Source organism: Bos grunniens, chromosome 2, assembly GCF_055505025.1.
Source record: "Bos grunniens cultivar Pamir isolate PY7600 chromosome 2, Bosgru_T2T1.0, whole genome shotgun sequence".
NCBI classification, from domain to species: Eukaryota; Metazoa; Chordata; class Mammalia; order Artiodactyla; family Bovidae; genus Bos; species Bos grunniens.
The window spans coordinates 5614050-5628573 of record NC_141166.1 but is presented as its reverse complement, the minus strand read 5'-3'; the positions used below and the strand labels follow the sequence as shown (position 1 = coordinate 5628573).

The 14524-nt window shown below is 51.9% G+C and overlaps 1 protein-coding gene across 3 annotated transcripts in view; it reads left to right on the top strand.

The window, feature by feature from the left end:
* The window catches only part of ECE1 (endothelin converting enzyme 1), a 125235-nt gene that overhangs the window by 63551 nt on the left and 47160 nt on the right, over positions 1-14524 (top strand). For 2 of the 3 annotated variants that reach the window (XM_086327084.1, XM_086327076.1), the window contains exons 3-4: positions 6613-6754; positions 12795-13007. In XM_086327084.1, coding sequence (XP_086183210.1) covers positions 6613-6754; positions 12795-13007 — 355 coding nt within the window. Of the gene's footprint in view, positions 1-5942; positions 6103-6612; positions 6755-12794; positions 13008-14524 lie in introns of those variants that run through there. The other variant, XM_086327089.1, reaches the window with a different exon arrangement.

The following is a 14524-nucleotide window of genomic DNA, read 5'->3' as shown; positions in this document are numbered from 1 at the left end:
GTCTTTAATCACAGGGAATTTTTTCCAGTATAACAATTTTGCATACTAATTTGTGAAAAAAAGAGTCAAGTATAAAAAATATTTACAAAGAGACAGTAACCCCACCACTCAGAAATAACTACTTCTAGTTTTTCACATTTGCTTATATATATTTTTTATTATAATTGAGCTCACTCCACATCCATAACATTTTGTCCTACTTTTTCCATTTAATGCCAATTCATAAGTATTTTTTTGTGTTGTTAGAAACTTCTGAAACATCAGCTGTACCTCAGTTTTAAAAATACTTCCAAGGAGTTCCTTGATGGCTTAGTGGTTAGGACTTGATACCTTCACTGCTGAGGGCTGGGGTTCGATCCCTGGCCCCGGAACTAACGTCCTGCAAGCCTTGTAGTACAGCCAAAAAAACGAAACAACGCTTCCAAAACATACTGCCATTAAATATCATAATACTTTATGGTACCAATATATAAAAGTACATTTACTCAATCTGCTACCATTGGACAATAGGCCCAGTATCCATAACACTGTGGGTGACCAGCTTCCAGCCTTTCGAATAATTTCCTGTGAGCAATTGTTAGAAACACAACTGTTCCCTCAATTTTAGGCTTTTTAAAATGGATCTAGTCCTCTTCCCCGCACACCAAATCTCCATCTCTTGACGGGCAGCTATAAAAATCAGCTACTTGATTTTTCAAGATTTTGAAGCCTGTTGTTCCTGGAACTCCAGAGTTGCCAATACCAACACTAGTAAATGACAATTTGCATCTTTCAGCCAAACTTGCCACCTTTTGCCTGAACATGCTGACAAAGTGTTGTATTTAGCTGGAGCAAATTTCTACCTGTACCTCACCTGAAAGGATTTTTCTTTTCCTTGATCTCATATGTGAGGTACAACTTCATTGCAATCAACTAAAATTCGTCAGGGTGGACTGAGTGCAGAGTTTAAAGCCCCAGCTCTGACACGGAGCCCCAGCTTTGCCTCTCGCAGACTCTGAGACCTGGAAGCTACTCAGTTAACCAGCTTTTTTTTTTTTTTTTTACAAGATGGGGTTGATAATAATCCACTTGTCAGAGCTGTTGCAGAGATTGAAATGAGACAATACACGTGGAAGCACCTAGTGTAATGCACAGAAAATGTATTTGGTTGGGATCATGATAAAAGCTCACCGGGCGTGATATCTCAGTGATGCCCTAAACGCAAGAGCTTTGTCTCTTCGCTCAGACTGGCCGCCTTGTCTCTGTACCTCCCGGTATATACCATACCATTTCAGTGGCTCAAAGGGAAATAACTAAAGTTATACCTGCAGCTGGGGCTTCCCAGGTGGTAAAGAATCCTCCTTCCAGTAAGGAAACAGAGGAAACAGGTTCAGTCCCTGGGTGGGGAAGATCCCCTGGAGTAGGAAATGGCTACCCACTCCAGTATTCTTGCCCGGAAAATTCCATGGACAGAGGAGTCTGGAGGGCTACAGTCCACGGGGTCGCAGAGTCAGACACAGCTGAGCATGCACACGCCCCTGCAGCCTAAACTGGGGAGCAGAGGCCGCTGCTGCTGCTGCTTAGTCACGCTGGTCGTGTCCAGCTCTGTGCAACCCCATGGACTGTGGCTCACCAGGCTCCTCTGCAGGGAATCCTCAAGGCAGGAGTACTGAGTGGGTTGCCGTGCCCTCCTCCAGGGGATCTTCTCAACCCTCGAACCCAGGTCTGCTACCCTGCAGGCAGATTCTTTACCACTGAGCCACCAGGGAAGCTTCCCACAGAAGGCCACAACTATTTACCAAAACCTTTGAAGCTCATCCAGTTACCCCTAAAAAACCAAAATTTTTTTTTTTCAAGAAAAAGGAAAGCCAAGATATTTAATTCTTAGTGGTGGTTTTCTCTAATCCCTCCCCCACACCGCTTCCCTTCATGCACAGAGCTGTCTTTTGTCGGCAATTGCAGAGACAGTCCCATTAAGTACTTTAAAAAGATCTCTCTGCTTTCCAGCACACTCTTTCAACTCCATCTGCCTGTTCGATCTTTTTACTCTTGACCTTAGAGTTGTTCTAGGATCTGAACTGGTCAGACCTGGCACCTCATTTGCTTCCTCATTTTAAAAATAGGTGACTGGGACTTCACTGGCGGCCCAGCAGTTAAGACTCCACAGTTCCAATGCAGGGATGCAGGGGGCACAGGTTCGACCCCTGCATGGGGAACTAAGATCCCCTAGTCTGCATAAAATAAAAAAATGTAAAAATAGGTGACTGAGGTCCAGAGGCTGCCCAGGGACACACTTGCGATCTTGATAAAGCCAGGGTTGACCTTTGACTTCTCGCAGTCATGCCCTTTCTCCTGTGTCATTGACAGCTGGAAGGTGCATCTTCTAAATACTAGACTTGGATTCCTGTTGAGATGCAAGGAGTCCCCTGCCCCCCATCAGGTACTGATTCAAGCTGCTTTCAGCCATTGGAAGAGTCAGGCAGTGGGGCTGAGGGGCTGGTAGGGCTCCCGGAGGAAACGGAGAGGCCGGCAGGGCTTCATAGTTTCACTCTGGCCTGGTCCCAGTGACCTTAGCCAGAAGCCCGCCATGTAGAAACTGTCCTGGAAGAAACTTCCCCAGCCTAACACAGGATATCATGCAGGGCCAGGCTGTCACGGTCTGTCTGTTCCGAGGGGCTGACTCGGAGGCAGGCGGCCCCGTCTCCCTGCCAGCCCTCCCCGGGGTGGTCTGGCCTCTGGGCTGCAGGGGGTGGGCTCCCTGCCAACCCTTTGGCCAGACTGACTCCTGTTGGCCGCTCCGCTCAGCTCAGGTCACTGGCGGACCAGGCAGTGTCTCAGGAAACAACTGCCTTCCGTGTGGACCCCCTGCTTCCTCCAAAAGCCAGGCTCCCCACCCCTTCTGCTGCTGGCTTGCCTCCTGGGCCCCAGGCGTGGTGTCCTGTCCTCGCCCGTGGAACCCGTTCTTGCTGGGAGCCTTGCGGAGCCAGGTGCTCACTTCTGTAACCAAATATTTATCCCTCAGCAGGGCTTTGTTCCCTTGGTTGTGGCAACCCTGGGAACTCCTGGGCTGGATGGCTCAACCGTTCCTCTCTCTCTCCACCTCTGTTTCCTGTTGGTCTTCCTCTCTACCTTTCTTTCCAGGCATCTTTCTGTCTCATGCTCTCTCTGCCTCCCAGGACCAGTCGCTAGGATGCTAAGCCGGCCAGCGAGTGGAGCATTCTTGGTGATTATCACCCCATCTTCCAGGATAAGCTCTGCTCCTTGGCTGATGCTGTGCCCAGTTACCTCTCCCGAGACCAAGTGAGCTGCCTGTCACTCACCCTCTGACCCTCCACATTGCTGGAGACCCCTCTCTCATGATCCACATGCCCCCATTTCCCAAAGGCGGGCAGGGCGGGGAAGGGACTCACTGAGCCAAAGAGCAGCTTGGAGGCCCAGCCCCGGCCACGGCACCCGGGAACTGGACAGCCTCTCCTGGAGTGGCCTCTTGACCCCGTTACAGTCTCCTGGTGACTTCTCCTGCCGTGGGAGACTGCATCTGGACTTCGGCCCTCAGAGGCAAGTCTTGTCCAGAAACCAAGAGGCCTTTCTGCCTGGTCATTCAAATCAAGCAAAGAACCATACAAAGGCTAAAAAACCCTGTCTTCAAATTTCACTTGCCCTTTCTCCCTGGAATTATGAATGTTTAATTTAATTTTGACTTAATTCTGTTTGCGTTTTACAGTGAACACCATCTGTCTGTTTGATATTAAATAGTGAGTCTCGGCTCGACTCGCTGCTCCTGGTGGGCAGCGCAGCCACAGGGCTGATGCTGTGGGCTCGGGGGAGATGTGAGTTTTCTTATCACCCTCTCTGGCCCCCGCTTCCTGTGTTCCTTCTGGAGCTAATACCCACGCCTACTCTTGGGGGTGCTGGTAAGATGGAATAGCATCATCCGGCAACAGAATAGAGTTAACACGGGTAACCAGAAAGCCCTCAAACATTAGCTGCCGTGATCGCTGCTTTTGCCCTCCTTCCCTTTGTCCTCTTCCTTCTGTCTGTCTCTTCATTCTCTTCTCTTTCACTTCCTCGGATCGCACCTTGCTCTGTCCACATAAGAGCGAGTTTCCTGCCAAATATCAACATGAATCAGCCATAGGTATACATATACAACATTCTATAAAGCAGTTATCCTTCAATTAAAAAAATAGTTTTTTAAAAAAGAGTTTCCTGGACTCCTCTGGTGGCCCAGTGATTAAGACTCCACCTTCCCCAAACCGGGGGCGCAGGACCAATCTCTGGTCAGGGAGCTATTCCACATACTGTGCTTGCTGTGCAGCCGAAAAAAAAAGACAGGGTTTCCAGCCCCAACAGCTGTGCTCCCTGGCTTCCCAGGGGTCTGGTGCCTCTTCAACCAAGGTTAGCCATGGCTTAGCTTTCCGCCCGTCTCCCCCTGAGCTGAGCTTTGGGGTCACTGAGAGGCCCAGCGGGGGAGACAGAAGGGGATATCAGTTCCATGGCACAGAAAGAGTGAGAACAAATGTCAGCGTCCCCAGACAAGGCAGCGCCTGCTTCAAACCCCTGGGGACCCCTCTGGATCTCAGTGCCCCTGATGAACTGGGCGAGGGAATTGCTACCTCTGAGAAAGCGCTTCATAGACATTGAGGCTGTGAGCGCGTCAGCATTGTCCCAGGCTATGTCTGCACCAGGAGGGTGGTCAGAATCTTCATGTCTCACCGTTTTAAAAAGGTTTTTCAGGGGAGCTCCCTGGTGGCTCAGGTGGTAAAGAATCTTCCTGAAGTTCAAGAGACCCGGGTTCGATCCCTGGGTCAGGAAGATCCCCTGGAGAAGGAAATGGTAACCCACTCCAGTTTCTTGCCTGGAGAATCCCATGGACAGAGGAGCCTAGCGGCCTATAGTCCATGGGGTCGTAAAGAGTCGGACACGACTGAGTGACTCACACTTCAGGGCTTTCAGGAGACCGCGCCCCTCCCTGTACCTGCTTTCGTGTCCCAGCCTCCTGGACCTCCACAGAATTCTCACCAAGCCTCAAGTTCCCTTTCTCGGTTTTAGAATCCATCATCTTTTTTTTTCCCCCACAAAAGTTTTGTCTTCCTCTTTCACTAGTTTAGCAATCCCCAGTCATTTCCTGTTTAGAAAATAGCCAGTGATGACCATGAGGCCGCTCGATGCCCTTCGCTAAGGTGACTGGCCTCGGGGTCCCAGGCGTCGGTGTCAGGCTCCCTGAAGACTGTGCCGTGGCCCCCAGGGGCAGCCGTCCTCTCAGCAGTTGGGGCCACTCTCAGGTCGGAGGCTGGGTCTCCCCATCGTCCCTGGCAGGCTGTGGGCCTCCCTGCCTCCATGCTCATTCCCCTCCAGCCTGCTTCTCCTTCCACCTTGGCTTTTCCAAAGGGTGAATCTAATCCCATCGCTCCAGCCCTGGGAAGAAGTCCCCCACCCGTAACCCGGCTTATAGCACCCCTTAGCATCCAGGCCTTGCCCCCCTCCTTCTCCCTTTCCTTCCCCTTTCACCTGACCAGCTGCTACTTATTCTTTTAAGACCCAGCCCAGGGGCCCCCACCTCCAGGAAGCCTTCCCTGACTGGACCCCTGCCTATCCCAGTCTGTTTCTGCATCTCTCTGTCTGCTGGGCAGTGAGAGCTGAAAGTGAGGTTTGGTCCTCTCTGTACTTCCAATGTGGCCCTGAGCGGGTGCTCGACTGTTAACACGTGGCCACAATGTCACTGAACTGAACCCCACCGGCAGGGTTCCCTTCCTGTCCCGCGGCCCTGGCCTCGGCAGGAAGTACCTCGTGGAACAGAGGGGAGCCCCCAGCGGGCTTCGGGTGTGAAGGCTGGGCCCTGGGCTCTGAGCGCTGCAGGCTGGTGGGCCCCTCCTCAGCTTGGAAGGCCCTGTCACACCCTCCACTTCCTCTCATTGTACCTCTTTTCCTGTTTAGCTGACTGTGAGTTAGGCCGAGAACGTTTTCTCCTCCCTTTGAGGACCTGCTCGGATGGAGCTGTTTCCCCTTTGCATTCCCCACTGACATCTCCCAGGACTCAATGCTCTGACCCGTGGGTGGGCTCTGGGGTCCATACCTTTGGACCCAGATCCAAGCTCGACCCATCTAGCCGTGTGAGCAGAGGCAAGGGGCTCACCCCTCCGGGTTGCGGGTTCCTCATTTGTAAAAAGAAGCTGAGAGCAGAGTCCTCGTGGGGCCGTGGCGGCCCCGGTGGCCCCGGCTGCCTGCGCCCCTGTCGGCGTGCTGCAGTGCAGGCTGGTGGTTGTGTCAGCCTCAGAGCCCAGCCGGATGCTCCTTGGATGCCTGCGAGTGCAAACATCCTGTTCTTTTTTGAACTCCTTACTGGAGGAACAGGGGAAAATCCGATCTCTCTTTTTTCCCCTTCTACCCGGATCGGGTGACACAGAAAACACGAGCGCGGCTGGGCTGGGCTGCTTGACTCCGAGCTGCTGAGCAGAGTGGCCGTTCCTCTCCTGGATTAGAACGGTTCCGTGGGAACCAGACCACCCCTGAGACGGGAGGGCGGCCCTGATGTCTCCCCGGGGCCAGGACCTGCTGCGGAGCCCCCTCCTCCTGGGCAGCGAGGCCCCTGGGCTCACGTCCTCCCCGTTCCGCCTGCCTCCTTCCCTGCAGGTGAACTTCCGAGGCCCCCGGAACGGCCAGAGATGCTGGGCCGCCAGGACCCCGGTGGAGAAGCGGCTGGTGGTGCTGGTGGCGCTCCTGGCAGCGGCAGTGGTGGCCTGTTTGGCAGTACTGGGCATCCAGTACCGGACAAGTAGGTGCCTCTGTCTGTGATGGGTCATGGGCTCCACTCACTGCTGCCCCGGGCTTTTGTCTGCTTGTCAGCGACTGGCCTCCGAGGCTCAGGAGGGAGCTGGGTCTGGGGGAGCTGGGGTGGCTGCCCCAGACTGAGGCCTGGGAGGTGGGGGGATGGGTGATGATAAAGTTTGGGGGTCAGGAGGAGGTGAGTTTGAATCCTGGCCTGGCAACTTGTTATCCGTGTGACTTTGGACAAGTCATTCAATCTCTCAGAGCTTGTGTGTTTTCTGCTTTACATGGAGAGACCGGTAGTCAGTTTGAATCTCTCCCACAACTAGCCCACGTTTCTCTGTCCAAACTTGTGTAGCAATATGATCAGACCCCACTTCGATCTCTGAGGATTCGAGATAACATCTGTCACATACCTGGTGCCTGGTAGAACGTCTCTGGCCTCTGTTCCGGGTTCTCTTACTGTTAGGATGCAGGCTGGTTAGACACACGGGCTGGCCCTGTCGCCCATCGACAGTTCCAACAGAACGGCAGTAATGGCTTCCGTTTGCTGAATACTTTCCATGTACCGAATACCTTGCCTCTCCTTTGCAGATGCAATCTCCTTTCCTCCTCGCTGCCACTCTGTGAGGTGTGGTTGCTTCTGGCCCCGTTTTCTGCAAAGGAAACTGAGGCAGTGAGACTTACCGGCTTGCCCGTGTCTGGTACGGGAAGGATTCAGCCATGGGCTGGCGGGCGCCTGAGCTCAGGCCCTGTCTTCTGTGTAATTGATGGTACACCCCAGTGTGTGTTACCACCCCCAGGAAAGCTGTTCTTCTCTGAGCCAGGGGACCTTTGCGTACCTCTGTCATCTCATTTCTCTGTCCTACCTTGTATAGTAATATGATCAGACCCCAGTTGGATCCCGCTGTTAGGGGTCTGAGGCTGGTTCTCTGTGTCTGGTTGAGTGTATGTAGCAACTGCCTCTCAAAGAATCAATGCTCCGTAAGCTCTTACGGACCTGAAAAGGGCAGATCCAAGCTAATAGGGATGAGAGTCCAGTTAATTCTGGGATCTCTCTCTGCTCTGTGCCCTTGTATCCAGTTCTCTGATGGCAAGAAGCACCTGGATGAGCAGTCTCTGGGGCTTCGCCAGGAGTTTAACCCCGTTGACTTGGTCACCTGGTGCTCAAACCATCAGAGAGATTGTGAACCTCCATAGGACCTGGGAACATCAACTCCAGCTTTCTCCGCTGTGAACTTGCTGGCCTGCATGACTGGCTACACTGCATTGGGGTGGGGAAGGGGTTTGAGGGCCTGAAAAGAGTGCAGGGCTTCATCTGAGTCATCCTCCCATCCCTCCTGGATCAAGCACTCATTCATTAACTCACTCATTCATTCACTCACTCATTCATTCACTTATTCATTCATTCATTCCCTCATTATTCATTCCACAAACATGGAACAAGTGCTTACTCTATGTCAGGCGCCTAGGTGGTACCTAAGAAATAATTGCTTAGTTATTTAACTGACTTTTTAATGGTTTGTAGACGTTTTACCAAATGTGCCTAGCCCAACAGGTGATTATTGCATATCTGATTGATTAATTAGTGATTTCTTTACCATGCATGCTCAGCATAATGCTTCCATGCCGTAGGATACTTTGCAAAGTGAATAAATAAATGATTGAAGGAACAAAGAGCAAGAAGGAAGACAAAGTGGGAAGAGCCTTTCTCTGCTGATCACCCTTGTCCTGCGGCTGCCATCTTGCTTCATCCTGAAGCAGGTTTAGCTCCGGGCAGTGCAGGCCCTCTCCAGCCTTGTCTGCCCAGCTCTTGGCCCTGTGCATGGAGCCGATGAGATTCCAACATACACTGTTGCCCTGGGGTTGCCCCTAGAAGTCCCCAGGACGTTTCTCCATCAGAAACCAGAAGGGAGCTCCCAAGGCCTGGCTTCTACACACACACGTCTGTAGTTGCTAGGTGGGGCCCACAGGGAGGAATCCTGCTTCAGTCTATCCCGTCTGTCTCAGGGCTCCAGACGGGTTTTCCCCAGCCTAGTTCTGGGTAAGGGGAACTCTTCCCCCTAGGGTGGAGCTGGGCTGGGGATACGGTGACCCTTGAGCCCATTCATGTGTCTTTATCAGCTGCCTGAGCCTGGGAAAGCAGTGGCTGCCCCAGATGCTGGTGATTGGCATCATCCACATCTGGGCAGACATTGGGCAGGTCAACGCCAATTTTGGTGATTCTGTAAAGACGCACCTGTAAGTTATGTCTGAGCACTTAAATACATATTTATCCACCTTCCTGTTGCACCCTGCTTTCCAGAAACTTACAGTTGTTTTGCAAACAATGGCAGCAAAACAAACAATACATTTTCCAGAAAATATTCTGAAGTGTCTCCCTTAGTGTTGAGGCCAGGCACCATCCAGAGCCGCTAACCTTTAGCTAGATCTGGGACCTGCTCCCGCCTTCTCGATGGATCATGCACGACCTAAAGGGAAGAAATATTTCTGCATCTACAGGTGGTGACCAAAAGCTGGACAAAGCTCTCTTATTCATTCAGCTATTCATTAATTCAACAAACACTCAATGGATAGGTGCCAGGTGCCGAGTTTGCTGAGCAAAGGAAGTATAAATGCAAGTAAGATGCTGGCCCTGGGCTTTGCAGGTGGCACTATTGGTCGAGAACCCACCTGCCCATGCCGGAGATACGAGACTAGGGTTTGATCCCTGGGTCAGGAAGATCCCCTGGAGGAGGGCATGGCAACCCACCCCAGTGTTCTTGCCTGGAGCATCCCATGGACAGAGGAGCCTGGCAGGCTTCGGTCCATAGGGTCGGAAAGAGTGGACACAGCTGAAGTGACTTAGCATGCACACACGCATGCAAGATACTGGCCCTACCCTCAGGCTCACTGCCTAGTGGGGAAGGTAGACAGGGAGACGGCCATGACACAAAATAGAGTGTGCTCAGGCAGCAGGCCTCCAGACAGCCAAGGCGACCAGGGAAGGATGAGGTCTCCCCAAGGAGAGAGAGCCTGGGCTGAGTTTTGAAGGTGTTGACGTGGGATGAGAGGAACTAGAAATTATGAATTAATTAGTCAAATGTACATGAAGCACCTGCTAGGCCAAGGATTGTTGCTAAGGGATCTACAAGCCAATAATAGTTAAATAGCCAAGCAATTATTGCCCAAGTATCACCTGGGCGCTTAAGTATTGCTGTGTGCATAGCAGAGTAGGTGCTTCAGTGAAGAACTGTCAGGTCTGACTGATTCCTGGCGACGGGTTTCTTATTTAAAACCAAGGCCCCATGTAATAACTACAGATAGCTCTCTGTCTCTCTCATGCACACACACACGCACAGATTCTGCGTCTTGCTCCCTCAGAATTGATCTCTTTACAGCTGGCCTCTGGGTTTTCCCACCAGCCAAGTATTTGTCAAGCTTGACTTCCTGCAGTTAGTTGTATAAAAACAATAGGTATTCTTTTCCTTTTCCAAATATGAAGTTATATCATAATAGTGAATAGGCTTTTTCAGATGACACAGAAATTCTTTTCCCCCACCCCCTCATAAAGATTCTGGTAAATTTCCTTGATTGAAAAGCAAGGCATGCAACCAAAAGCTCTCGTCTAGAGGTATTTAAAATTGTGCCATGTCCCCTACCAGTTCCTATCTCTTTTCACTCAGTCGTGTCCGACTCTTTGCGACCCCGTGGACTACACTATCCCGTGGAATTCTCCAGGCTAGAATACTGGAGTGGGTAGCCTTTCCCTTCTCCAGGGGATCTTCCCAACCCAGGGATCAAACCCAGGTCTCCCGCATCGCAGGCGGATTCTTTACCAGCTGAGCCACAAGGGAAGCCCATTTTCATGCCTAACGGTTCAATAATCTTTAATTGTTGTACAGTCATCTCAAAATAGGAAATTATTGGTTGGCCAAAAAGATCATTCCAGTTTTCTGTAACGTCCTCCAGAAAAACCTGAGCAACCTTTTTGACCAGCCCAATACCTGGAAGTAGAATCGCCCTGATTTTTGTTCTGTTGTGCGACCCTTCTGAGCCCTTCGTCCACTCTCAGACCTTGCGTTTGTCATCAGATGTTAATTAGCACACAGGTTGCTAGCCCAGCCCCGGCCAGTTTTGTGTGTCCAGGTGAGATGATGAGCAGCCCTGCCAGCCCATGCACTCTCTTCTGCTCTCTGAGGGTTGATCTGGGAACCTCAGACCCTAGGACTCCAGGGAGCTGAGTCCCCTGCCCCCACTGCCCAGCCATAAGGTTATTTCCTCATCATCAGGCAGCTGGTCCTCCTCGTCCTCATCTCCAGATGGAGAAACCCAGCTTCAGAGGGATGAGGTTGCCAGCACGAGGCCAGAGGCAGAGAGCTGGGCTTTGCACCCAGGTCTAGGAAGGAGCCCCTGGCACCTGCCCTGCCAGCCTCCTCCCTGTGCAGTGGGAACAGAAGGGCCGCAGCAGCCCCGGCTGGGGCTGGCCGAGCGACGGTGCGGGGATGTAGGAAGAACCCAGCTTCCGTGTTGCGGAAGCAGCACAGAGCGGGTTCAGTCCGGGCGCTCCCACGCCGCCAGGGGACACTCAGAGCCTCGCTGTCCTCATCTGCCCATGGGGGTCTCGCCCCCGTTATCGGGAGACCGTCCCCTCTGGTTGCCTGTGTGCTCGGGTCAACAGGCGGTGCAGATCCCCCGTCTCCTGCGGTCAGGTTGGTCTCACCACCTGGGGCCGGACCCTGCTCAGGCGGCTCCCGGCTTGCTTCCTCCGCTTGAGCCCGCTGACCGACCTCAGGGCCGGAGTCGGGCCCTGTCTGCCGGCCTCTGCCCCAGGCCCTACAGAATCAGCTCAAAGTGAAAAGCAAAGTCGCTCAGTCATGTCCGACTCTGCGACCCCGTGGACTGTAGCCCACCGGGCTCCTCCGTCCATGGGATTTTCCCAGACAAGAGTACTAGAGTGGGTTGCCATTCCCTTCTCCAGGGGATCTTCCCGACCCAGGGATTGAACCCGTGTCAGGGAAGCCCATAGAATCAGCTCAGAGGAAGCGGATTTCTTTGTTCGCTGTGCTTTGTGGGCACTTGCAGGATTTGGCAGCCCTCCGCCGGGGGGCCAGTCATCACGGAAAGAGCTCCCTTCCAGGCCCAAAGCAGAGAGAGGGTGGGACTCAAACCCCACGGGCCACTGAGCAGGGTGCTTAGTCTCCCTGTGGCTCTGTTTCCCAATATATAAAAGTGGCTTTAAGCAAAGTGATCTCTTAGGGTTGTTTCCTTTTTGCTTTTTTGAAAATTCAGTGAGATGATTCTCCTGCCTTATACCCAGTGGGAGTGATTTTTCATGGTGTCTTCTACTCCTCAGTCTTTCCTTCTCGCTGAGTCCTGGCACCATGCTGTCCGGGTCATGCGTTTGGTGTGGACTACGTATCCTCAGTAAGCGCGTGGACAATAAATAACAGACATTTCTACGTATCCTCAGTGAGCGCGTGGATAATAAATAACGGACATTTCTCCTTCTGTAGTCTTGACTTTTCTTAGATAAATTTGCATCCCCCATGAAATTATTTAAAAAGACTATGCTTTTAAATCTCCCACCACACACACACACACACACACACACACACCCCACACACATACACACACACACACACCACACACACACACCACACACATACACACCTACCTGCCCTCAGCAAAGAACCTGAACGATGCTCAGTAATTATTTTGTTGAATAAATGAATGCATGAATGAGTAAATGAATTTGTTGAGCATCAGGAAATAATTTTTTAAAATCAATGAATATTTATGGAAGGACTGATTAAAAGGAGCACCTTGGTTCTGGTTTTAAAGTCACAGGAAGGATTTTAGGCAACTCAACGGAAGTCTTATTTTACAAGCCAGGAGATCATAAATCCCCTGAAATCTTTGTCTCTGTCGTGTTCTAGTGATTGTCTCTGTTTGGTCAGGGCTGGGGTGGGGCCTGGCACCCCAGGGCCCTAGACCACCTGCACTGTATTTCCATAGCCTCCTCTCTGCCTGCCCTTCATTGACCTCTTACCCTTGACCCCTGCCAGGAGCGCCCTCGGTGTGCCTAAGTGAGGCCTGCATCTCGGTGACCAGCTCCATCTTGAGTTCCATGGACCCCACGGTGGACCCCTGCCAGGACTTCTTCACCTATGCCTGTGGCGGCTGGATCAAAGCCAACCCCGTGCCGGATGGCCACTCACGCTGGGGGACCTTCAGCAACCTCTGGGAACACAACCAAGCCATCATCAAGCACCTCCTCGGTAGGCACCCGCTGGGGGCACTGGGGAATGGGCTGCAGAGGGGGGCTGCCCTCTGCACCCGCCAGGGTCAGCTGAAGGGCGAGGTTGGCGGGATGGGGAGGCGAAACGGTTGGGAGCAGATGAGGCTGGGTTAGAATGTCTGCCCCATCTCTGGGTGTGTGATCCTGAGTTGCTTATCAGTGAGCCTCAGCTTCTCCATCTGTAAAGATGGGACTAGTAAGGCCCAAACTGCAGAGTTTCAAGAACTAGAGAGCAGCTGTGTGAAGCATTAGCGTGGCATGTACGGCACGTCATAGGTGCGTAAGAACTGTAGCTGTGGTCGTAGTTTATGGCTTCAAGCTGTGGCTTAGTTTTGGACTGGTTTTGACTGGGAGATTTGCAAGTTGTGAGCAGAAGGAATGAAGGCTGAGCATGCTGGGTCCAGATTTTAAGGTTGTGAGCCGATCCAGGTTCTGACAACGGTTTATCTGAGAGTCGTCCAAAGGCCGGAGTCTTCCTTGGCCTCATGGTAGTCCGGCTTGCGTGTTAAGCCGTCTCACCAAAGTTCCTCGCGTTATACCTTGTTGGGCCGTTAGCACTTCCAGTTGACCTTGGTGTTGGTGGTTTTATCCTCAGGTTAGGATCCCACGTCTGTCTGGTTTGAGGCTGTGTCCTTGGTCAGCGTCTGTTGAATTAGCATCTGCCCCTGAGGGTGCTCCTCTATATGTGGAACCAAAACACGCCGTGCTGTAACCTATAAAGGTCCCAACTTGAAGCCCTTTGGGACCAAGACCTTCACCATGACTGTCTCCTGCTGACCCCTGCCCCATCCTGGGACCCTCGATGCTGATAGGAGCTAGATCGTGAAAAGTCAGTCCATTAATTCATCAATGATAGAACTTAGATTCAAGAAATACTTATTAAATTAAAAAAAATACTTTCTTAAAAAATAAAACCTTCTTAATACTCAAAAGTAGGTAAACTGAAGAAGACATCTAAAAGAGGGCTCAGTCATGTCTGATTCTTTGTGACCCAATGAACTATAGCCCGCCAGGCTCTTCTGCCCATGGGATTCTCCCGGCAAGAATACTGGAGTGGGCTACCATTGCCTCCACCAAGGGGATCTTCCTGACCCAGGGATTGAACCCTCATCTCCTGCATTGGCAGGCAGATTCTTTACCACTGGTGACACCTGGGAAGCCTCTAAAAAGGGGTAGATCTTCTCAGCAGGACAGAAACCTTCCTATGAGACAGGAAAAGATTGTAACTTGATGATTATGAATTTCAGGAGACTGTGTCTTTAAGATGAAAGTGGAAATTAGCAAACCAGATTAAGGACACCTTTCCTTTCTTTCTCACCTCAGCCCCAGGGGGCGTGGCTACTACAGGGTGAAACTCACCCACCACTTCTCCTTGGTACCCAGAAGCTCCTGGGCACAAGGAGACCTCCTTGTCTCCCTGAGGATCAGAAAAGGTGGTGGGTGGAGGTGGGGCTGAGGGAACCCCATGTCAGGAATAACACAGCCCCCTGCATGCTT